General features: G+C 41.6%; 1 protein-coding gene across 1 annotated transcript; it reads right to left on the reverse strand.

Moving 5' to 3' along the window:
* Positions 1–1,744: 1,744 nt before the first annotated feature.
* Positions 1,745–25,007, reverse strand: LOC139385497 (uncharacterized). Its single transcript, XM_071130599.1, has 7 exons — positions 24,367–25,007; positions 8,626–8,694; positions 8,268–8,429; positions 8,059–8,139; positions 7,673–7,843; positions 5,278–5,319; positions 1,745–2,815 (listed from the first exon to the last, which is right to left on the reverse strand). The coding sequence occupies exons 1-7, from the start codon at positions 24,791–24,793 to the stop codon at positions 2,604–2,606; spliced, it is 1,164 nt and encodes a 387-aa protein (XP_070986700.1). The 5' UTR covers positions 24,794–25,007; the 3' UTR covers positions 1,745–2,603.
* Positions 25,008–26,397: the final 1,390 nt, after the last annotated feature.

Here is a 26,397-nt window from a genome sequence, read left to right on the forward strand (position 1 = left end):
TTGTGTGTGTGTGTGTGTGTGTGTGTGTTTGCGGGAGGAGAAGTTGGATTTACATGGTTTGGAAATGAGCGTATCATTTTGTCTTTAGGGCCTCATTTTAGAGCTCAGCAAAAGCAGAGGACTTCAGTACCCAAGGACACAACGACAAGGAGGCCAGCTTCTTCGTATTGAGCCTCTTCAGCAGAAAGGAACAGGAGAGGAAGGTGAACTTTACACTGGGGGGCGCTATCTCAATGTCTTTCCGTGGTTCCTCGCATTCTATCCATGCGCCTCCTTTTCGACAGCATTCGAGGAGAAGGTCCAACGTCACTCCCTTCCAATGGATTTTGAGAAGGAGGCGAGGAGAGAGGGTGCAAGGAATCAAGATAAATTGAGAAAGAGCCAGGAACATAACACAGAACCACTCCACAGCCTCTGTAGCAGACTACCTACTTTATCACTAACCATTTCCCAGGCCTGGAACCAATTCATACGGAATTAAGTTTGCTCAATTAGCTAGGTCATTTTCAAAATCGGAATGAAAATGTTTAGCCCATTTCTGCAATTAATACAAAACGACTCACCCCATCAAGATAAACTAAGAGGTTATGAGCTTTTCTGTATGGCGACGAAATGTGCAAAGTGATAAATTGATAGTGAAATACAAATGGCATTTAGGAACCTACATTACTATGATCATTCTGAATAGGATGTTTTGATGTAGAAAAAAACATCACGTAAAATGTACTAATAGGGTCACTTTAAGGAGCGCCGTCACATATCAGTCTAGTTTCTTCACCAGGAAGATCCTGATTATGTATCAGTGGTGCAAATTACTTAAGTAAAAATACTTTAAAGTACTACTTAAGTTGTTTTTTGGGGGTATCTGTACTTTACTATTTGTATTTTTGACAACTTTTACTTCACCACATTCCTTTAAAAAATATTGTACTTTTTACTCCATACATTTTACCTGACACCCAAAAGTACTCATATTTTGAATGCTTAGCAGGACAGAAAAATGGTCCAATTCAAACACTTATCAACAGAACATCTCTGGTCATCCCTACTGCCTCTGATCTGGCGGACTCATTAAACACACATGCTTCATTTGTAAATGATGTCTGAATGTTGGGAGTGTGCCCCTGGCTATCCGTAAATGATGTCTGAATGTTGGGAGTGGCCCCTGGGTATCTGTAAATGATGTCTGAATGTTGGGAGTGTGCCCCTGGCTATCCGTAAATGATGTCTGAATGTTGGGAGTGTGCCCCTGGCTATCCGTAAATGTAAAAAATAAGAAAATGGTGCCGTCTGGTTTGCTTAATAGAAGGAATTTGAAATGATTTATACTTTTACTATTTGATACTTAAGTATATTTAAAACCAAATACTTCGACTAACTCAAGTAGTATTTTACTGAGTGACTTTTATTTGAGTCATTTTCTATTAATTAAGGTATCTTTACTTTTACTCAAGTATGACAACTGGGTACTTTTTCCCCATCACCGGTATGCATCATGGTCACTTCTGCCCTCTAGAGGTAAGAAAAACTCCAGCCCTGTCCTCTCCAATCTCTAGTAAAACATGCAGATGGGAGTGAGTTGACATGAAGAAAAAGCTCATACCTTTCACCTAGGGCACTTTTAATTGTCTGTGTCACCATCTTCATTTGTAAATGTATTACGCTTCAGTCATTATGTATGTGAAGCACTTTGCACTGCATTGTACAGCATTTGCTTTATAAAAGAGATTCAGCAATCAAAAAAAAAAGTACCAGTATATTTTATTTATTAAATGCATTCAGTGGTGAATACAGAGGACGCACTGTTGACATCGTCCATCCCTCTGCTGAATTACAAGTAGAACAGCAAAGCCCACAATAAAGCCACTGAATATTTACATTCAATATGGAGGAGATAAGTGTTTGGTATTAGTGTAAGTCGTGAAGAATATGTCATCCATGTCACGTTTAAGATTTAAAATTGTAAGTAAAACATGTTGCATTACATATGTATTCATTCATTAAAATTTACTTTATTATATTTTGATTTAAAAAGTCAATTTTACCACTGAATATCGGCGTACAAAATAACTTCTCACAGGTAAAAGAGTGCATAGTATAGCAGTTCGTTCATTAACTAAAGCAAAGGTCACAAAGGGTTTTAAAACCACATTCAGGTGAGGTTCCCTGGACACACATTGACGTGCCTAATCCTGGACTAAAAAGCATTTTAAATGGAGATTCTCCATTGAGGTTGTTTTTTACTCCAGGATTAGGCTTAATCTGTGACCGGGAGACTGCCCGTCAAAATTTCAGCCTTTTAAATAAACAAAAGTAAAAATGACAGCAGCAGAAATTCACTACGATCTGAAAATGTCACGCACAGTCTAAAACTCACTAAAACGTCACACCCTGGCCTAAACACCCGAGAGGGGTGTTCAATATATCTAAGTAATTAGTAGTGGCTAATCGGACAAAAAGCCACAATTAACACTTTCCCATTGTATATGAATACATCCCTTGACAAATCAGCAGATGCAGGCATTCTGGGTCAGTGATATTTAGAATGGAAAGTTACAGTGGAGTAAGGTGAGTGTCTCCATGGCGAGGGGGGGGCTCCCTCCTTATGGTGCGGTGGCCACTTTGGGGAGCTCTTCCTCAGGCTGCTGTTCCTCAGACAGCTGTTCCTCAGACAGCTGCTCGTAGGGGAGCAGGTCCTCCTTGTCGCTGAGCCGGCGGTGGTCATGCTGCAGCCTGGTGCGCCGGATGGTGATGAGGATCAGACCCACCAGGATCAGGGCTGAAATCGCTGCCAAGGTAGCCACCAGGAAGAATGCTGGAGGGGAAGGAAGGACACATTTATTTAGTTATTTATTAAGTGCACTCCCCTACGTATTTATTTGGACAATGAAGCTAAAACTTTTAATTTGGCTCTATACTCCAGGATTCTGGATCAAATGTTTTATATGAGGCAATAGTGCAGATCTTTTATTTGAGGGTATTTTCATAAATACCCGTATTACCATTTAGAAATGAAATCACTTTATGTATCTAGTCCTCCCATTTGAAGGTGCTATAAGTATTTCGACAAATTGAATAAAAAATAATCACATTTAAAAATCACTTTACTCAGTACTCTGTTGAAGCACCTTTGGCAGTGATTACAGCATCGAGTCTTCTTGGGTATGACGCCACAAGCTTGGCACACCTGTATTTGGGGAGATCCTCTCAAGCTCTGTCAGGTTGGATGGGGAGCGTTGCTGCACAGCTATTTTAAAGTCTCCCCAGAGATGTTCGATCGGTTTCAAGTCTGGGCTCTGGCTGGGCCTCTCAAGGACATTGAGACGTGTCCCGAAGCCACTCCTGCACTGTGTTGGCTGAGTGCTTAGGGTCATTGTCCTGTTGGTAGGTGAACCAGTCTGAGGTCCTGGGAGCTCTGGTGCAGGTTTTCATTAAGGATCTCTGTACTTTGCTCCGTTCATCTGATCCTGAATAGTCTCCCAGTCCCTGCGCTGAAAAACATCCCCACAGCAAGATGCTGCCACCACCATGCTTCACCATAGGGATGGTGCCAGGTTTTCTCCAGACGTGACGATTGGCATTCAGGCCAAAGAGTTCAATCTTGGTTTCATCAGACTAGAGAATCTTGCAGGCTGTCATTTGCCTTTTACTGAGGAGTGGCTTCCGTCTGGCCACTCTACCATAAAGGCCTGATGGGAGAACCTTCCAGAAGGACACCAATCTCCACAGAGGAACTCCGTGGCTGTCAGAGTGACCATCGGATTATTGGTCACTTCCCTGACCAACACCCTTCTCTCCCGATTGCTCAGTTTGGTCGGGCGGCCAGCTCTAGGAAGTCTTGGTGGTTCCAAACTTTTTCGGTTTAAGAATGATGAAGGCCACTGTGTTCTATGGGATCTTCAAATGCTGCAGAAATGTTTTGGTAACCTTCCCCAGATCTGTGCCTCGACACAATCCTGTCTCAGAGCTCTATGGACAATTCCTTCGACCTCATGGCTTGGTTTTTACTCTGACATGCACTGTCAACAGTGGGACCTTATATAGACAGGCGTGTGCCTTTCTAAATCATGTCCAATCAATTGAATTTACCACAGGTGGAGTTGTAGAAATGTCTCATGGATGATCAATGGAAACAGGATGCACCTGAGCTCAATTTTGAGTCTCAAAGCAAAGTGTCTGAATACTATGTAAATATTTATTTTTATACATTTGCAAAAATTTCCCCCAAAACATTTTTGCTTTGTCATTATGGGGTATCGTGTGTAGATTGCTGAGGATATATATATATTTTTTTTAAATCCATTTTAGGCTGTAACGTAACAAAATTTGGAAAAAGTCAAGGGATCTGAATACTTTCCGAAGGCACTGAATGTATGAAAAAAGCCTCAAAAAGGTGACATTCTGTCAGTACTGTCGCTGAAACATTTGATCTCAAATCCAAAAGTTGTAGCGTCCCTGTCCAAATAAATACGTAGTGGAGTATACAGTGAGTGTGCCAAACATTAGGAACACCAGCACTTTCCACTGACTAGGTGAAAGCTATGATCCCTTATTGGATGTTAAATCCACGTCAAAATCAGTGTAGATGAAAGGGAGGAGACAGGTTAAAGAAGGATTTTTAAGCCTCGAGACAATTACGAAATGGCGTGTGTGTGTGCCATTCAGAGGCTGAATGGGCAAGACAAAATATTTAAGTGCCTTGAAAAGGGTATGGTAGTATGTGCCAGGCGCACCGTTTTAGTGTCAAGAACTGAAACACTGCTGGGTTTTTCCTCGCTCAACAGTTTCCCTTGAGTATCAAGAACGGTCCCAAAGGCCGACCAGACAACTTGACAACTATGAGAAGCATTAGCGTCAACATGGGCCAGCTTTCCTGTAGAACACTTGACACCTTGTAGAGTCCATGCCCTGACGAATTGAGGCAAAATAAAGGTGTTCCTAATGCTTTTCTACACAGTATATGCTCAGTGAATGTATCGGTTGTTCATTATCGCTCTTTGGTTTCACATCACGTGGTGTTGTTTATAAGTGTCTAATTTGATCAACGAGACCAACTCAGTGGCTTGTGGTTAGTGTCCGCCCTCAGATTGAAAGGTTTGGAGTTGGCCGGGTCATACCAAAGACTGTACAAATGGGACCTGAGGCACTCAGCATTAAGGAGATAGATTGGTGGTAATGCCCTGCGATAGACTAGCGTTCTGTCCAGGGGTTGTACTTGTACCTCAAGCTGCAGAAACAGGAGATGGGCTCCTAGCTTAGCTTACCAGGTTAGCTTACCTGGTGTCATGCGGTTACGGCCATTGTGTTGCCCATGCTCGCCTGTGAAAAGGACGGAATCGGAAAAGAGAAATATCACTACATCCTTGCCTCACATGAACATCCCTCAATTTCATCTTGTTGACTTGACTATTGAAAGTCTGAAGACCATGAATATTCAATTTGGTGTTGGAATGGGAGCGCAGGCATTGGCTGCTCACATTTCATTGTCTCCAAGTAGGAAAGGTGAATTCCCCTCCCAGTGTCTGGTGTAAAGCATACTGACCTCTAGGATTTTGCATGTGCTTAGCTCCATCCCATGTATTTTATCCTGAAAAGCTCCCCGGTCTTTGCCAATGTCAAGCATACTCATACCATGATGCAGCCACCACCGTGCTTCAAAATAAGGCGGCAGTTACTCAGTGACGTGTTCTGTTGGATTCTCCCCAAACATAAGGCTTAGTATTCAGGCAAAAAACTGTGTTCCTTTGCTGTTTTTTGCAGTATTACTTTAATGCATGTTTTGGAATATTCATATTCTTTTCAGTCTGTTATTTAGGCGGTTATCGTGGTTTAGCGATTAACTGATATGTCGGTTATTATTTTTTTATTTTTTTAAACTAACTGAACAACGTTTAAATTATTAGAATTCCATTTAGCCAAACTCAGCTAGCCGAACGGATGTGCTTGCATACTTCCTTTAAAGACCTTCGCTTGAAAAACTTGGAAAAAAAGCAACAACAGTACTGTTTGTCCATTTTGAGACTGTAGTCACTTCCTCAAGTCAAAATTAATCAAAGACTACTCAAAAAAAATAATCTGTCATTCATTTTGACGTTGCCGAGATTTTAGTCGCGCAATTTTACATTAACCAAGATGTTTGGCGCAGTATTTTTTAATGAAAAAGTTCTCAAGTTCTCACGTTAACCTATGGATATTATGTCATAGAACAAAACGTATAAAGATCTCCTAAACCGGTGTTAATCTCAGACCTTATTTTTGGAGTTTATCCCTAAACCTTAATCTTTCCCTATAGGAATGGCTGAACGAACCAGAGAACTCATTTTCGGGTTTTAGGACTACAAGCTGAACGAGCTCTATCGCGCTGCAGTTGCTCTAGATATAAATATGATCAGGCGCGAACTGTGCAATGTTTTCAACAGGCCAATGTTCTACAAAATTATCACGTTTTCTGTGATAAACTACAATGACCATAATCCATTGCTACTTGTCCGGTCTGTTTCTTTTACGCCTGCTGTGTAAAAGAGACAAGAATGTGGAGATCGAGAGAGGATACATCGAGAGCAGTCGCTTCGCAAAGTGTTGGTATTCAGCAGTCATGACAGTATGCTTATTTTCTTTGAAGAATTACTAAAATAGTGACGTTGTCAAGACAGCAGCTCTATAGAGAAGAGATGACTTGGAATGAAATAAAGTCATCGAATAAAACAATAATTCACACGACTATTTTAATAAAATATTTGTTGTGTATAACTGATGGTTAATAAGTGATAAGCAGTCATGGGTCACTTCCACCATAAGACTTTTGTTCATTGTTTTATTCCGTGTTACAGAATTCAACCGCATAATGCAGAGTGCATTTAATGTTAAAAAAAAAAAAAAAAAAAAAAAAAAAGTGTTTAATTATTATTATTTATTTTTTTAAATATTCGAACCAACCTCAAAAAGCACTAATCATTCAACACGATCGTGGAGTAACTGCCATGTTGTTGATCCATCCTCAGTTGTCTTCCTTCACAGCCATCGTAGCTGTTTTAAAAATCACCAATGGTCTCATGGCGACATTTCCTTCCTATCCTGCAGCTCAGTTCGGAAAGACTACTGGTTCTTTGTTGTGTCTGGGTGGCTTTAATACATCCTCCACACCATAATTATTAACTTGACCGTGCTTAAAGAGACATCACATTTGTTATTGTTGCCCGTCTACCAATCACTGCCCTTCTTTATGGAGCTATTGAAAAGCTCCCTGGCCTTTGTGTGTGTATGGGGGACAGAGGAAGGGTTAGTCATAAAACAACATCATATCTACCCTTATTATTTCACACAGAGTGAGTCCATGTAGCTTATTATGGGATTCGTTAAGCCAAATGTTACTCCTGAACTAATGTAGGCTTGCCTAAACAAAGGGGTAAATATTTATATTAATTTGTAAACATTTGTTGAATTCTCTTTTCATTTTGACATTATGAAGTATTTTGTGTAGATCAATGACAAAAACATTCACAACGAAATCCATTTCAATCACTTTGTCACACAACAAAATGTGGAAAAAATCCAAGGGGGATTTTGAACTAACTCTGTGAGAAGGCTGAAGCTAACTTAAATCACTCCCATAACCACACAATTTATATTATCATCCCATTTGTCATATCGCTGAAATGCAGTCCATCCTTACCGTCCTCTACAGTGCACCGGGCCATGCATTTGTCCAGTGTGCGGTAACGGTTGTTGTTTCCTTTGCAGCCACCGTAGATGAAATGCTGGCAGGAGCTAGTGCTGTGGTCAAAGTAGAACATAGTGAAGGCAGCACGGCAAGGGCCCGAGTCCGAGGCCACCATGCAAGCATCTGTGGAGGAGAGGAGCAGGGGACAATCAGAACTGATCTCAAACCTGATGACCGCAACTTGTGAAAAAGGCAACCCGGATCAGGAAGGACATGTTTGAGACTGATCCCAGAACAGCCAACTACACCGTGTAGGGGGAATGGTTTACACTGAAACTCAACATAAAGGAGCTAGCCAAAAGCCATACTGCAGAAATATATGTCCTTTATCCAGTTACCTTTATATTCAATGCGCTTGTCATCTGTAGGTTTGTTTGCACCAGACCCTTTCCTTCCCTTAGAGCCAGGGATGACGGTCACTGGAAAGATTAAAAATAAGTCAATGTCAGAGAGGGAGGGGTTGCTGGGTGGGGAGGCCTGTTGGGAGGTGAGTAGTGTCAGGTAATAATGGGAGGAGGTGAGAGGGGGGGAGGTTGATGAAGAGCACCTGTGCAGGTGGCGAGGCACCTCTCGGCGGTATCATAGTTGTTCTTGTTGCCAAGGCAGCCGCCGTAGGTGAAGGGCTGGCAGGCGCCGGTGGAGCTGTCGTAGTAGTAGTGGCGGAGGGAGGCGCGGCACGGCCCCGTTTCTGGACCAGCCTGGCACAGCTCTAATGGGACAGGAGAAAAAAAAAGTTTGAAGGTCAGCACCACTAGAACAGGAAGTGACAGATTAAGAGAGAATAGGAAGGAAAGAGAGCATATCATTCACTAAACACAGTTAGGATAGTTATCCATTTAAATTTACGAGGAAGGGAAGACAGCAGGAATAAAAAGAAACAGGAGTGAGAGAAATAGACAACTTGCCGATAAAGTCATCTGACGTCATCTTGGGAAGGAGATCCTTAGAACTGGCAGGATCCTCAGAACTGGCAGCTAGGGACCCATTTTAACATTAGTCAAAAAATGTTTGAATTACAGTGATCCCACACTACACTGTCACCATGGATACAGTATGTTGACCTTTGTGCCGTAAAAAAATAAAAACGCTTCCCAGCCAGTGTACTTGAATAGGCCCGCACTTCTACTTTTGGCATAGGAAAATAATCTCAGCGAATCAGAGATCAGCTTCCCTGTTATTAACCAATGACGCAATGTGTCAAGACAAATGTATTTACCTAATCTTCATAGTAACAAAATGCACATATTCAGGATTCAGAGCATGCCTAGGAGTTAGGGCTGGGCGAGAAGTTTGTTTTGCACAATATTCCAAATGCCTCTATCACAAGAACCAGTTTTTTTATTCACATTTTAATTTATGTCCGCTTGTTCTCATGTTGTCTTTTTGGTCTTATCCTTCCTAGCTGTCAAAGTACCAGGATGTGGTCTCTGGTTTTTCATCTGAATTTAGAGAACTGAATTTGAAAACTGAATCTGAGAAGTTGAAGATACGAAACTTTGATAAACTTGAAATTAGAGCACGCACACAGTGCATTCGGAAAGTATTCAGCCCCCTCTACTTTTTCCACGCTACATCACAGCCTTATTCTAAAATGTATCAAATACATTTTTCCCTCATTAATCCACACACACACACAATGCCAAAGCGAAAAACAAGTTTAGAAATGTTTACAAACGTATTAAAAATAAAAAACAGAAGTGGCTTCCAGACGAAAGCCACTCCTCAGTAAAAGCACCTAAAGACTCTCAGACCATGAGAAACAAGTATCACTGGTCTGATAAAACCAAAATTGAACTCTTTGGCCTGAATGCCAAGCTTCACCTCTGGAGGAAACCTGGCACGAACCCTACAATGAAGCGCGTGGTGGCAGCATCATGCTGTGGGGATGTTTTTCAGCGGTAGGGACTGGGAGACTAGTCAGGATCGAGGGACAGATGAACAGCACAAAGTACAGAGAGATCCTTGATGAGAGATCCAGAGAGATCCTTGATGAAAACCTGCTTCAGAGCACTCAGGACCTGACTGGGGCGAAGGTTCACCTTCCAACAGGACAACGACCCTAAGCACATAGCAAATAACGCAGGAGTGGCTTCTGAAAAAGTCTTTGAATGTCCTTGAGTGGCCCAGCCAGAGCCTGGACTTGATCATCAAACATCTCTGGAGAGACGTGGAAATAGCTGTGCAGCAACGCTCCCCATCCAATCTGACAGAGCTTGAGAGGATCTGCAGAGAAGACTGGGACAAACTCGCCAAATACAGGTGTGTCAAGTAGAGGTCGACCGATTAATCGGAATGGCCGATTAATTAGGGCCGACTTCAAGTTTTCATAACAATGGGAAAACTGTATTTTTGGACACCGATTTGAATGAAATGAAATGAAATAAATAAATAAATAAATATATATATATATTCAATGACGGCCTAGGAACGCTCTAACCACCTGCTTTACATTGCACTCCACGGGGAGCCTGCCTGTTACGCGAATGCAGTAAGAAGCCAAGGTAAGTTGCTAGCTAGCATTCAAATGATCCTATAAAAAACAAAATTAATCATAATCACTAGTTAACTACATATGGTTGATGATATTACAAGTTTATCTAGCGTGTCCTGTGTTGCCAATAATCGATGCGGTGCGTATGCGCGAAAAAGGATTGTCTTTCTCCAATGTGTACCTAATCATAAACATCAATGCCTTTCTTAAAAAATCAATACACAAGTATATACACTGCTCAAATAAATAAAGGGAACACTAAAATAACACATCCTAGATCTGAATGAATGAAATATTCTTATTAAATAATTTTTTCTTTACATAGTTGAATGTGCTGACAACAAAATCAAACAAAAGTTAAATGGAAATCAAATTGATCAACCCATGGAGGTCTGGATTTGGAGTGACACTCAAAATTAAAGTGGAAAACCACACTACAGGCTGATCCAACTTTGATGTAATGTCCTTAAAACAAGTCCAAATGAGGCTCAGTAGTGTGTGTGGCCTCCACGTGCCTGTATGACCTCCCTACAACGCCTGGGCATGCTCCTGATGAGGTGGCGGATGGTCTCCTGAGGGATCTCCTCCCAGACATGGACTAAAGCATCCGCCAACTCCTGGACAGTCTGTGTGGATTGAGCGAGACATGATGTCCCAGATGTGCTCAATTGGATTCAGGTCTGGGGAACGGGCGGGCCAGTCCATAGCATCCATGCCTTCCTCTTGCAGGAACTGCTGACACACTCCAGCCACATGAGGTCTAGCATGAGGTCTAGCATTGTCTTGCATTAGGAGGAACCCAGGGCCAACCGCACCAGCATATGGTCTCACAAGGGGTCTGAGGATCTTATCTCAGTACCTAATGGCAGTCAGGCTACCTCTGGCCGGTCATGCTGGAGGATGTTGCAGGCAGCAGAACGTTCTCCACGGCGTCTCCAGACTCTATCACGTCTGTCACATGTGCTCAATGTGAACCTGCTTTCATCTGTGAAGAGCACAGGGCGCCAGTGGCAAATTTGCCAATCTTGGTGTTCTCTGGCAAATGCCAAACGTCCTGCACGGTGTTGGGCTGTAAGCACAACCCCCACCTGTGGACGTCGGGCCCTCATACCACCCTCATGGAGTCTGTTGCTGACCGTTTGAGCAGACACATGCACATTTGTGGCCTGCTGGAGGTCATTTTGCAGGGCTCTGGCAGTGCTCCTTCTGTTCCCCCTTGCTCAAAGGCGGAGGTAGCGGTCCTGCTACTGGGTTGTTGCCCTCCTACGGCCTCCTCCATGTCTCCTGATGTACTGGCCTGTCTCCTGGTAGCGCATCCATGCTGACAGACACAGCAAACCTTCTTGCCACAGCTCGCCATGATGTTCCATCCTGGATGAGCTGCACTACCTGAGCCACCTGTGTGGGTTGTAGACTCCGTCTCATGCTACCATTAGAGTGAAAGCACCGCCAGCATTCAAAAGTGACCAAAACATCAGCCAGGAAGCATAGGAACTGAGAAGTGGTCTGTGGTCACCACCTGCAGAACCACTCCTTTATTGGGGGTGTCTTGCTAATTGCCTATAATTTCCACCTGTTGTCTATTCCATTTGCACAACAGCATGTGAAATTTATTGTCAATCAGTGTTGCTTCCTAAGTGGACAGTTTGATTTCACAGAAGTGTGATTGACTTGTGTTGTTTAAGTGTTCCCTTTATTTTTTTGAGCAGTGTATTTTTAAACCTGCATATTTAGTTAATATTGCCTGCTAACCTGGCTCGTTGCAAACTCTGTGAAGACTATTTCTTCCTAACAAAGTCAGCCAACTTTGCCAAACGGGGGATGATTTAAAAGCGCATTTGCAAAAAAAGCACAATCGTTGCACGACTGTACCTAACCATAAACATCAATGCCTTTCTTAAAATCAATACACAGAAGTATATATTTTTAAACCTGCATATTTTGCTAAAAGAAATCCAGGTTAGTGGACAATATTAACCAGGTGAAATTGTGTCACTCCTCTTGCGTTCATTGCACGCAGAGTCAGGGTATATATAACAGTTTGGGCCACGTAATTTGACAGAATTTTACGTAATTATGACATAACATTGAAGGTTGTGCAATGTAACAGGAATATTTAGACTTATGGATGCCACCCATTAGACAAAATATGGAACGGTTCCGTATTTCACTGAAAGAATAAATGTCTTGTTTTCGAGATTATAGTTTCCGGATTCGACCATATTAATGACCTAAGGCTCGTATTTCTGTGTGTTATTATAACTAAGTCTATGATTTGATAGAGCAGTCTGACTGAGCGATGGTAGGCACCAGCAGGCTCGTAAGCATTCTTTCAAACAGCACTTTTGTGCGTTTTGCCAGCAGCTCGTCGCTGTGCTTCAAGCATTGAGCCGTTTATGGCTTCAATCCTATCAACTCGCAAGATTAGGCTGATGTAACCAATGTGAAATGGCTAGCTAGTTAGCGGGTTGCGCGCTAATAGCGTTTCAAACATCACTCGCTCTGAGACTTGGAGTGGTTGTTCCCCTTGCTCTGCATGGGTAACGCTGCTTCGAGGGTGGCTGTTGTCGATGTGTTCCTGGATCGAGCCCAGGTAGGGGCGAGGAGAGGGACGGAAGCTATACTGTTACACTGGCAATTCTATAGTGCCTATAAGAACATCCAATAGTCAAAGGTATGTGAAATACAAATGGTATAGAGAGAAATAGTCCTATAATAACTACAACCTAAAACTTCTTACCTGGGAATATTGAAGACTCATGTTAAAAGGAACCACCAGCTTTCATATGTTCTCATGTTCTGAGCAAGGAACTTAAATGTTAGCTTTCTTTACATGGCACACTTTTACTTTTTCTTCTCCAACACTTTGTTTTTGCATTATTTAAACCAAATTGAACATGTTTCATTATTTATTTGAGGCTAAATTGATTTTATTGATGTAGTATATTAAGTTAAAATAAGTGTTCATTCAGTATTGTAAAAATGTTTAAAATGTTTTATTAAAATAAAATACAAAAATCGGCATCGGCTTTTTTCTGGTCCTCTAATAAATCGGTATCGGCGTTGAAAAAAAATTATATATCGGTGCACAATATATCGGTGACCACATCGGAATCGGACAATATTAGGTAAAAATGCGTACATCTGTATCTGCCCAACGTCTACTTTAATGCCGATGAGCAAAACCAATGTCAAAGCTGACATCCATATCTATATAACGTAGATAACGTATACAGCACTATACGTGCAACACAGCATTCCTAACCTAGCCCACAATGTCTGCATCAAGCAGTCAACAAGTCGAGCAGTCATTTGAAAGAGTAAGAAAATTTCAGCGAGACAACTCAAAGGCGAAATCCATTAACACCAAGATGATGGAATTCATTGCTCTTGACAATCAACCGTTGTCGTGGGTGATGTTGCCGTTCGTGACTGGTCGCACCAGTACACGCTACCAAGGGCGCTATTTTTCAGATGTTGCCCTACCGAAGTTAACACAGTAATAGCGTCACTGCTATTAGCTTCACGACATACAATGTAACGCCTTTTGGGTCTGCGTGTCACAAAAGATAGATACACGTCAAATAACACTATTTGACAATAACACTATTGACACATTAAATAAGCTTTTAATTTGACATGTCAAATAACAGTTCTATTATAGAATGTTGTGTGTTCTGAATTTGAACCTGCAAGCCAACTGCCACCACTACTATCAGTAGCACTGTCAAAGCTGTACAAAAAAGTATTCTAACACCGGCCACGAACAATGTGTTTACAATACCGCATTGGTAATAAAGCATTATTTGTTCGACCACAACTTCTGGGGTAGCTAGCTAGCTTTAGCTTGGTACCTAGCTAGCACCAACACAACCAGCCTGAAAACAATGACCAGTAGAAACTGCAGTCATTTTCATTATTCTTAGCAATGATTTGTTTTTCGCCTATTGAAATTGAACAGTTCATGAAAATAAATAGCTAGCCAGCTACTTAACCCTGTTGCCCAAAGCTAACGTTATAAGCAGCCAGCTAGCTTCATCTGGCTAGTGAAGCTCAACCGGACCGTGTTATGTGTTGTGAAGCTAGCCACAATAAGAATTAGGCACAATAGTGGAATTTGCAGTTTGCCTTCAAAATAAAAGTGCCTATTTGAAAGTAATGCAGAAGGTTACAATTGGTGGAAACATACCTTATTTAGACTAGATAATGGTAAACAAGGTTGGAATGTGAATCAATGAAATGGGCTATTAGTTTACTCAGTGACATCCACAGAACACAACTGTGAAGAGTTGACGCAAATATTAGCGTTGTAGCTGTTATCGCGGGACTGTGAGTGTGAAATCACCTCCCCAGTCAGTCTAATGTGTGTATTGACATTCATAATGCACTGCACAGCTTTACCTAAGGATTGCGGGGTCAATGAAATGGGGTAACAGTATACGCAAGACGGTGTCCTTGCTGGGATGACAAATCTACTGCCGGAGAATATCAACACCAAACACATTGGTTCACCGTTCCACGGGAGCGGACAGTACACAGCATACCATAATGTTCTGAATATTGACCAAGTCTACCTCGCTCCCTATTCCACTGAACCGCTTAGGCGTAACAAACACAAGTCCAACATTTATCGGAAACTGTTAAACTACCTGTTCACTACCCTCCTCTGCTCTCCGGGGATGCGCAACTCAATCCTGGACCTAACATCACAGAGCCAGCGATACTCACCGGAGTGGAAGGCAGTGGATGGCCTCATCCACTGATCGTCGCTGCTGTGGAAGTGGGTGAGTGCTATGGTCCCATGGTTTCTCTCGACTCACCCGGCATCGGATAGATTTTGACTCTTCAAACATACCCAAGTCGCTATATGCGATCCCTGACTCTGTTTCTGGTACGCAAGCTGTTTTAATTAGTTCCCCGCATCCAGTGCAGGCGGGAGGGATTGTTAATTGAGCTACCAAACTGCCCCTAATCAAAACTAAACAAAACGGCCTAAACCCAGCCGTCAGAAAATGTAACTTTTTTCAATGTGTCAATCACTCTCGAGTCATCTGGGACCCACGAGCTAAGCCCAAGGGACTACTGGGGGGGGGCACTTGAACATTCATAGTGTCATTCTAAAAAGTGATCAAATTCAACATCTACTCAAAGACGCCAACCTTGACTTCTTCTGGAGACATGGCTCCATAAAACCTCTCCATATGCTGCTGTGATTGTGATTGGCTACAATGTCTTCAGGAGAGACAGGATTGAAGGAAGAGGAGGTGTGATGATTTACATTAAAGAACATATCCGATGTAAACAAATTGAGTGGTCATGTGATAATGAACTAGAATGTATTGGCCTGAAAGTTACACTGTCTCCCCAAATGCCTTTTATCCTTATTGGAATGTATAGGCCACCTTCCACCAAAAGTGTGTTTTTTGATCAGTTTAATAACATGCTTAGGGAATGTGACTTTGGGAAAGAGGTCATCTTAAATGGGAGATTTTAACATTAATTATGAAGACAAGTCTTGTAGGAAAACCCTCAAACGAATCACTAATACCTCTGACCTTACCCAGCTAGTTAAAGGGCCAACCAGGGTGACTTGTTGCTCTAAAACACAGATTGGAATGATCTCTTGTCCTATACAGACGTGGAAGCTGATAGTCAAGTTTTTCTATCCACAATCCAGACTACAATAAATGGTTTCCTAAAGGAAATCAAATCCAAACCTGGCCAAGAGAGCCCGCTTCCTTGGCTAAATGAATAAATCTGGAAATTGATGAAAGAACGATATTATGCTCTAAAAATAGCCCTAAGATCCAAATTAGATAATGACAGACATATGTTTACCCTGTTGAGAAATAAGGTGATGAAAGAAATCAGACAGGCCAAGGCAAACTTTTTTATTAACATAATCGGTGAAGCAAAGGGAAATTCTAAACGGATCTGGGAGAATCTAAAAAAGTTAAACAGGGAAAGACCATAGTAACACTGCAAAAAGACTAGAACTCATGGTGAATAACAATCTAACACAGGATGCAGTCGAAATAGCAATAGCCTTCAATTCCTACTTTATTGACTCTGTCAGGGTACGGACACAGAACCCCTCCTATGGTTTCTTGGGCTCAGTGCTAGTGAATGACACTCAACCTGTCTTCATCATAAAGGGAGGTTTCTGAGTCAAAGGTGAACAAGGTGATTAGCTCACTAAAGAACTCTAAAGCCAGAGATGTGTTTGGGCTGGACTTTCTTAAAAACTACAGAGTCACTCATTGGCCCCATTACTAAAGGTCACCAACACATCTATTGGTCTCGGGGTGTTTCCAAGGGTATGGAAGTCGCCGATAATAACGGCCATCTTTAAATCAGGCGACCCTGCTGACGTGAGTAACTACAGGCCCATTAGTATACTACCTGTGGTGTCAAAGGTTGTTGAAAAGTGTGTAGCAGAACATCTGATTGCCCACCTCAACAACAGCCCCTTCACATTACACTCAATGCAGTTTGGCTTCAGAGCGAAACACTCCACAGAAACGGCCAACTGCTTTCTTCTGGAAAATGTGAATATAGACAAAGGGGGCGTTGTTGGGGCTGTGTTTCTGGACCTAAGGAAGGCTTTTGATACTGTTAACCATGAGATTCTCATCACAAAATTGGCCAAGTTCAACGTTTCCCCCCAGTGCCTTGAGATGGATGAAATCATACCTTGAAGGCAGAACTCATTGTGTCAGAGTGAGCAATGAGCTGTCACCACTCTTAGCTATGATGTTGGCGTGCCCCAAGGGTCAATACTGGGGCCCCTCCTGTTCAGCCTGTACATTAATGATCTGCCTTCTGTCTGTACTGGGTCTGAAGTCCAAATGTATGCAGATGATACAGTGATATATGTGCATGCAAAGAGCAAACAACAAGCTGCACAAGAACTCACTACGGTAATGGTCCAGGTTACAAAGTGTCTCAGTGACTCATGTTTGCATCTCAATGTGAAAGAAACGGTTTGCATGTTCTTTTCAAAGAGGGCAACAGATGCTACTGAGCCAGATGTCTATGTATCAGGGGAGAAGCTCCAGGTGGTATCTGATTTTAAGTACCTTGGCATCATACTTGATTCCAACCTCTCTTTTAAAAAGCATGTGAAAAAGTTCATTCAAATAACCAAATTCAACCTAGCTAATTTCCGATTTATACGAAATTGTTTGACTACAGAGGTAGCAAAACTGTACTTAAAATCTATGATACCCACTTAACATACTGCTTGACTAGTTGGGCCCAAGCTTGCTGTACAACATTAAAACCTATTCAGTCTGTCTACAAACAGTCTCTCAAAGTGCTTGATAGGAAGCCCAATAGCCATCATCACTGTTACATCCTCAGAAAGCATGAGCTCCTGAGTTGGGAAAATCTTGTGCAATACACCGACGCATGTCTTGTATTCCAGATCCTAAATGGCCTGGCTCCCCCGCCACTCAGTATTTTTGTTAAACAGAAAACCCAGACATATGGCAGCAGATCCACAAGGTCTGCCATGAGAGGTGACTGTATAGTTCCCTTAAGGAAAAGCACCTTTAGTAAATCCATTTTCTCTGTGAGAGCTTCCCATGTCTGGAATACACTGCCATCAGACACACACGTATCACACTTTCACAAAATGCTTGAAGACATGGCTAAAGGTCAATCAGATTTGTGAACATAATCCCTAGCTGTGTATTGCCGCTTTCCATGTTGTCTGTAGCTTATGAGGTGTGGAAACACTGTTGCTTTTATGAATTTTGTCTTGCTGCTTTTTGTTCTATGTTGCTCTGTCTGTATGCTACGTCTTGCTTGTCCTATGTTGCTCTGCGTGTGCTCACTGCTCAATGATTGTCTATGTTGTAATGGTTTTTAATAACCTGCCCAGGGACTGCGGTTGAAAATTAGCCAGCTGGCTAAAACAGGCACTTTTACTGAAACGTTGATTAATGTGCACTGTCCTTGTAAAAATAAAATAAACTCAAAGACACTATCTTTTTTTCCAATGTCGTCCTCAGAGTAATCAGACTCAAAAACTCATGCAGTATTGTTTTCCTCAGGAAAAGTGTTAAATACACATAGGTTGACAATAAATGTGGCTCAATTCAGTTGTTTCAGAGTCCCGCAATAAGAGCTACTGTGCTAATGTTCTCTGGGTGTCACTGAGCAGACTGATACCCCATGTCATTGATCCACAATCCATACTGTAGGTAAGGCTGTACAGTGAAATAAGTATGCCCACAATGCAATTCTAATAAGTATTGTGTACAATACCAGTCAAATGTTTGGACACCTACTCATTCCAGGGTTTTTCTTTATTTGTACTATTTTCTACATTGCAGAATAATAGTGAAGACATCAAATCTATGAAATAACACATATGGAATCATGTGGTAAACAAATCAAAATCTATTTTATATTTGAGATTCTTCAAAGTAGCCACCCTTTACCTTGATGACAGCTTTGCACACTCTTGGAATTCTCTCAACCACCTTCATGAGGTAGTCAACTGGAATTCATTTCAATTAACAGGTGTGCCTTATTAATTTGTGGAATTAATTTTCTTCTTAATGGGTTTGAGCCAATCAGTTGTGTTGTGACATGGTAGGGGTGGTATACAGAAGATGGTCCTATTTGGTAAAAGACCAAGTCCATATTACGGCAAGAACAGCTCAAATAAGCAAAGAGAAACAACAGTCCATCATTACTTTAAGACAATCTGGAAAATATCAAGACGTTTCTTCAAGTGCAGTCAATTAACTCATAAGTAATTTTTAAAGGCTCAGTAGTAACAATAAAACTGAATCAGAACCATTTAATGAGTCTCAACTACTAAGCTAGTTAGTTTTACATCATCCTTTTGAGGTGTAGTGTTTGTCATGGGTGTGTCGTGTGCATAGCTAGTGTTATGATTGTTTGAGCTTACCCTATACCAAACCGGTTAAGCGACCTCTATACGATGAGATTAACTGCATTTTTCACAAGGGTTGGCTTGAGCCGTGCTCTACAAAGTCTCGCATCATAATAAACTGTTCATGGTCAGGCTCTTGCGGTTGGAGCTAATGTGTTTATATCTGGTCATATCTGTGCTGTGTCTATTGTAGCTCAGGCTAACTTCCACGAACAGCCAATGAACCTCTTCTCTGGTTCCTTTTGGTCATGTGAGCCTTCTGGCATTGTGTTTTCCAAATTCCCATTGGACTAGTAGATGAGAGTGAGAAAGGAGATGGGTAACTCGTGAAAATGTCTAGCAAATTAAAATAAAAAAATAAATATAAAAGTATGTATGTATGTGATCTGAAAACCAGATTCAAAGATGTCTGCAGAAAGAATGGACTGTCTCTTTTGGTTATTGAACTACAGTAAATAAGTTAACAGTTACGTTAATGGAATTTCATCATGGGTCCTTGAGCTGTACTACACAGAAATGCATAATTATGGATATGAATGTCATTCTCTTCATAGTGGCGTATCCTAAATGGGTAAACAAAAAAGGTAGAAATCTGCAATATCAATTTTTTTTGCATATTTGGGTCTTGTTCTAAACACTGGCTATTATTTTAATGAGCTCCGCCCCCAAACAAGACATAATATGGTTGGACCCGACCAAATCTGAACCAATTGTATACGTCTGTTTTAATAAGTTTGGACATCAAAGTACAGCACAGTGTGCATGGTCAAAGAGCTATATTTTCATGTCATCCAAACAAATGTAAACGCCTGGAGTTTGCTAAACGGTATTGGCACTTGGATTGAAACCGGTGATATGGTCAGTGTTTAAGGATGCATGAGAAGAAATTAACCCCATACCTACTGTAAAATATAGTGTTGGGTCTTTGCTGTTATGGGTGTATTTTGCTTCCACCAGTCCATTGTTAAGGTCAATGGCATTATGAACTGTACCTAGTACCAGGACATTTTAGCCCAAAATCTGGTTGCTCCCGCCCGCAGACTGAAGCTTGGCCGCAAGTGGATCTTCCAGCAAGACAATAACCCCAAGCGCGCATGAAAATTGTTAATTGACCACAAAATAAACATTTTGCAATGGCCATCTCAGTCTCTGGATTTAAATCCCATTGATAACCTGTGGTTTGAATTGAAGAACTACAGACGCCTAAAGTCCTCAACTGGCAGCTTCATTAAATGGTACCCGCAAATCACCCGTGTGCACCGGGACCTCCCACTCTTTCTATTACGGTTAGAGCCCCCCAGAAATGTAATACTTTCTGAAGGCTCTGCTCTAAATAGGGCTGGGCGATATGGCCATAAAATCATATTTTTTTCCTGACTTATGGTCGATTCAAGATACAGTGCATTTGTAAAGTATTCAGACCCCTTCCCCTTTTCCACATTTTTGTTCTGTTACAGTCTAATTCTGAAATGGATTAAATAAATGTTTCCCTTATCTACACACAATACCACATAATGACAAAGCGAAAACTCAAATTCAACCAATTTTAAAAAACACATCACGATTACATAAGTATTCAGACCCCTTACTCTACTTTATTGAAGCACCTTTTTAGCAGCAATTACAGCCTTGAGTCTTCTTAGGTATGACGCTACAAGCTTGACACTAGAGGTCGACCGATTATGATTTTTCAACACCGATATCGAGGACCAAAAAAGGCCCATACCGATTAATTCATCCAATTTTTTAAAAGTTGTATTTATTTGTAATAATGACAATTACAACAATACTGAATGAACACTTATTTTAACTTAATATAATACATCAATAAAAATCAATTTAGCCTCAAATAAATAATGAAACATGTTCAATTTGGTTTAAATAATGCAAAAACAGTGTTGGAGAAGAAAGTAAAAGTGCAATATGTGTCATGTAAAAAAGCTAATGTTTAAGTTCCTTGCTCAGAACATGAGAACATCCCCAGGTAAGAAGTTTTAGGTTGAAGTTATTATAGGACTATTTCTCTCTATACCATTTGTATGTTGTTCTTATAGGAACTTTAGTATTGCCAGTGTAACAGTATAGCTTCCAGCCCTCTCCTCGCCCCTACCTGGGCTCAAACCAGGAACACATCGACAACAGTCACCCTCGAAGCAGCGTTACCCATGCAGAGCAAGGGGAACAACCACTCCAAGTCTCAGAGCGAGTGATGTTTGAAACACTATTAGCACGCACCCCGCTAACTAGCTAGCCATTTCACATCGTTTACACCAGCCTAATATCAGGAGTTGATAGGCTTGAAGTCATAAACAGTGCAATGCTTGAAGCACAGTGAAGAGCTGCTGGCAAAACGCACGAAAGTGCTGTTTGAATGAATGCTTACGAGCATGCTGCTGCCTACCGTCGCTCAGTCAGACTGCTCTATCAAATATCAAATCATAGACTTAATTATAACATAAGAACACACAGATATATAAGCCTTTGGTCATTAATATGGTCGAATCCGGAGCATGCATGTCTAGACATGTCTAGTGAGTATGCAGGCCATGGAAGAACTGGGGCATTTTTTAGCTTCCAGGAACTGTGTACCGATCCAATTGTGTTCGTTGTCTGTAGCTTATGCCTGCCCATACCGTAACCCCACCGCCACGGGGCACTCTGTTCACAATGTTAACATCAGTAAACCGCTCGCCATACAATCTGAGACATCTGTGGCATGGTGTTGTATGATAAAATGGTGTCTTTTTATTGTCCACAGCACAAGGCGCACCTGTGTAATAATCATGCCGTTTAAGCAGTTTCCTGATATGCCACACCTGTCAGGTGGATGGATTATCTTGGCAGAGGAGAAATGCTCACTAACAGGGATGTAAAGAAAATAGTGTACAAAATGAGAGAAATTTAACATTTCTGGAATATTTTATTTCAGCTCATGAAACAAACACTTTACATGTTGCATTTATATTTTTGTTCAGTGTAGAATACACAAGATGCACTATCGAAATTTGGTTGTGCATCAGCAGTTTTTCTATTGTTATGTCAGTCACTGACAGTCCCTCAACTAGCCGATGAGTTCTGATTTTTTTGGGGCCCCCACCCCCATCAAAGTTGCCCATCCCTGCCCTACAGCAAAGCAGCAACAATAGAACCACTACCGATTGCTGTGAAAAAGGGAATTCACTAAGCAGTAGAGTTAGTTAAACCTGCTGAAAAAGGTGTTGACAAAATCATTCTGCGTTTTGGCAGTTTGAGTTGAAACAAAACACCTACTGCCAAATCCAGTTTAGGAGTTAAGACTTTGGGAGATTAAATGCACATTAAATAATGATCAACAATACACAAGTTGGGGCAGGGGGAAATGTAAGATGTAGAGAAAATTACCAAGAAAACATACTTAACCCTAACATGGCATATCTTTTAACCCGGGGCACTTCCACAGTGACAGATTTACACTGACTCAGATTTTTCACTTTAAAAAAAAAAAGTAAAACCATTGACTTCAAACTATGCACAACGCTGACTTTGAACAATTTACGCAGTAAATTAAACATTTAAAAAATGTTTACTTGGAAAAACTGTGCAGATGCAAAGTCGGACAACAGAATTACAGTAAAAGAGCCCTCGTTTTTATTCTGTTACCAAACTTTGCATCTGCACAGTTATTCCCAGTAAATGTTTTTCAAAATGTTTAAATCTACTGCATAAATTGTTCAGTCGTCGTCATTGTGCATAGAGTTGTATGGGAGGAACCCACTACCACGGGCATGCGGCACTTATCTGTGTAAAGAGGAAAGAGCCGACGATAGTTTAACACTGAAGCTGGTCACGATGATCAGCTCAATTCACAAGGAAACATTGCATTTTGTCGCCCTAAATTACATGCTTAAAAAGGTGCAATTGTTTTAATCAAAGAGTAGTAAAATCGGGAACTTCATCGGGCAAGATGAAAATATGATTAACACCAATACAAAATAATATAAGTATAAATAAAAATGTACGATGAGGGCCTAGCTCCCAAAGAAAAATCCCCTTCTCTAGGATGGGAGTTAGTAGGTCTACTGTAGGTCTCGCAAGCTTTTATTTACCTATGATTTACATACCGAGTGAAACCATGAGAGCTGGAATGGAAAAACAAAACAGGACAAAAAGAGCTGAGACCCGAGTCTCTGTGGCATTTCAAATGAGAGACAACGTGTATTGTAGGCATGTTTGTGTGTCCTGGCACACATTACTATAGACATGTATATTCTGGGACATTATTTGCATTCAGCACGACTTTATTACACGTCAGAAAAACATTCCATCCGATTACACAAATCAATCCTGTTGTGCACCTGGTTGACTGGTTGGCCCAGTCTCTTACGGCGTTCAAAACAACTGCGAAGTGGGAACTCGGAAATCTCCGACTTCCGAGCGTTTTAGACAACTGGGAACTCGGAAAAAACGAGCTCCGATGGGGGAAAAAATCGTTTCACGCTCATCCAACTCGGGAACTTGGGCCTCTTTCTAGACTAGAGCTTCGAATTTCGTCATAATTTCACCTCGTTTTCAGATTTCCCAGTTGTCTTGAAAGCAACATCTGTCCCCATGAAAGCTCACCTATCAGGAAGTAAGTGTGCATGCCAGAGAAATTGGGTGGAGTTGCTACACACAACAACTTCCTGTATACTCCAATGGGAGTCAATACCCCGGGCACAGATAAACCCCTCTTTCCTAATTGTTCCACTTTGTAAAACGCACCTGGCCTGGCTACGAATTTATGACTGCATGCAAAGCAGTGCATGGCGTATGTGAGATGCAAACACAGCACCATTGATCGATCTAGAAATAATGAGAATGAAATCCAGAAGAATGAGCACATGTCGCTACTAGGTTATTTTGTATTGAAGAATCAAATAGAGAAAATACTCTATAAACTTGAGTGGTGGTCCACAAGTAATTTTCTCATTTTAACTGACTGGGGCGCTAAAGTCCAGGTAATATTGAATTGATAGAGTTACACTGACTCCTTAGGTAAAAAAAAAAAAAAGGGATTGCAAAACCAGGACAGAGCTGGGGAATGGTCCTCTGCCACATTACCCTAATTTATAAGCCACCCCCCCCCCCCCCCCCCCCCCCCAAAAAAAAAGGCTATTGGCAAAGGGCTGATAAAACCTAGGCTAGCCTAACGTTACTTGGCTAACGCAGTCCCTAGAAGTGCCAATGACGCACCTGAATTTCCATTGTCCTAAAGACCAATATGCATACCTGTTGAGTTGACTTTCCTGGGGACAACAGCTTCACTAAGAGCGTCAACTTCGACTTTTGTTGTCTTGGGCTGAGTCTTTTTGCGGTAGACCTTGAACTGTGTATCGGACTGTAACACGCAGACGTCCTTTCCATCTTTCATGCAGCTGACGAGAAAACACTCCGGTGTTCCATCCGCTGGGGTTCCAATCAAAGCGAGCTGACAGTCCTGGTTGCCGCAGCACGCGTCCTGACACCCCTTGCTGTCTGATATCTCCGGCAAGGGAGCCAAATGTCTGGCTCCAGCTTCAAGGGATTTTGGGTCAAGACCTTGGTCGGGGTTGGTGTCCTCATCCCAAGCGCATCCTTGTTTCTCTTCGTCGAACTGACCGCGGACCAGTACCGCGAGCAGTAGGAACAGTACACCATAGCTCCACACCTGTTTCATTGTTGTTGTTTTTTTCTTCCGTGAAAGCCTTCGTCCAGGTAAATAATCGTCTTCCAAATAAGCTTTTCTTGATCGAAGTAGCAATTTCTCTTAGGCTAGAAAAAGTAAGTTAAACTACTTCCCTGTTGAAGCGACTTCCCTTTGTCTTGAATACACAGTAGCCGAGGTGCTCTTTTCCCCGCCCACGGAATAATGAACAAGGCCACGTTTAGTCACCAAACGTTTTCGAACGTTGCATATATAAATGTTGTGCATAGAGTCAACGTGATTCCTCAACCTGGTCTCAGCGCATTCCGTATTATTCTGCACGTAAATTCTATGCACGTATATTACGTTTCGTATGGTATGTATTCATTTTTGGATTTGAATTGTAAAACGTATATGTTACGTATTACAATTCAAATGATATATGTTGTGAATTTTCTAAAAATACAATATGTTACTAATTTTCTAAACGTGATATGTTACGAATTCTAATTTGTTGTGGCTAATGTTAGCTAGCTGGCTAATGTTGGACAGTGGTTAAGGTTATGAGTTAGGGGAAGGGTTAGCTAAAAGGATTAAGGTTAGGCGAAGGGTTAGCTAACATGCTAAGTAGTTGCAAAGTAGCTACAAGTAGTCATAGTAATTTGAGTGTCCCGGATTGACATTTACTATGTTAGGTCTAGAGACCAGGCTAGATTCCTAACGACCTAGAGAGGATTATTTGTTCATATTTATATCTGAAAGTTCCAACCCGTTCCGTCCTGCTGAAGCGCCCCAAGGGTCCTTATGGGCGTGACGTGAGGTTTAACTTTTTCAAAATGTCCCTCTTCTGTGTTCTTTTGCGTGACTTTCAGACGTATCAGATATTTACTTCGCCATTGTTAGGCCTTCGGATTCGTTCAATCTAATCACTAGTTGAGTTATTTTGTTGTTGTCGTAGACTAATACAGATACTGTACCTGAATACAGGTAGTCGACATTACACTCTCCCAATAGAGAATCAATTTTATTTAGATACCACAAGATGTCACCATTACCCTTCTGCCATAAACTTGATATCCAGTGGTACATGGTATGTCACCCCACTAGAGCGCAGTCAAGAGCAAGAAAAAGTACAAAAAAGACAGACACACTCCAAGGTTGGAGCATAGGACAGCCACAGTGGAGCGCCTGCACATTATTAGGTGCCTTGCTCAAGGGCACAACGGCAGGAGATGGCATTTAGAACACTGATGCCAGTAATCCTCCCGTTGCTGGCCCACTCTTGACCATATTTCTTTCCGTCTGACGTTGGATTTAAATCTGGGGTGGGCAAACTTTTTGGCTCGAGGGCCACAACTGATTTTTTTTTTTACCTATTTGTTTGTCAAAATCCATTTGCAGGCCAGAAAAGGGCAGGCTGTCATGTAGGCTCATAGAGATAGATAGAGGACTCATCTTTGCATCTCTGCTATTATAGCGTCTGTGACAGCATGGGCAGCGCCATTGAGAGGCAATCACCATTTATAAGTAGTCCATTTTCTTCTTTCTTTGATTGGCTGATCACCAAGAGAAATCAGACAATTAAGTTGGAAGTCCGACCCAGTTGTCTACATTAGAACGGTGGAAGCCCTCAATGG

This window comes from Oncorhynchus clarkii, chromosome 27 (genome assembly GCF_045791955.1).
Source record: "Oncorhynchus clarkii lewisi isolate Uvic-CL-2024 chromosome 27, UVic_Ocla_1.0, whole genome shotgun sequence".
Lineage (NCBI taxonomy): Eukaryota > Metazoa > Chordata > Actinopteri > Salmoniformes > Salmonidae > Oncorhynchus > Oncorhynchus clarkii.

Coding starts and splice junctions, on each gene's coding strand:
- LOC139385497 (XM_071130599.1), bottom strand. CDS start 24,793: ATGAAACAGGTGTGGAGCTATGGTGTACTGTTCCTACTGCTCGCGGTA. Junction 8,695..24,366: donor CAGGAAAGTCAACTCAACAG/GTATGCATATTG, acceptor ATGGGTCCCTAG/CTGCCAGTTCTGAGGATCCT. Junction 5,320..7,672: donor CCGGTGCACTGTAGAGGACG/GTAAGGATGGAC, acceptor TCCTTTTCACAG/GCGAGCATGGGCAACACAAT.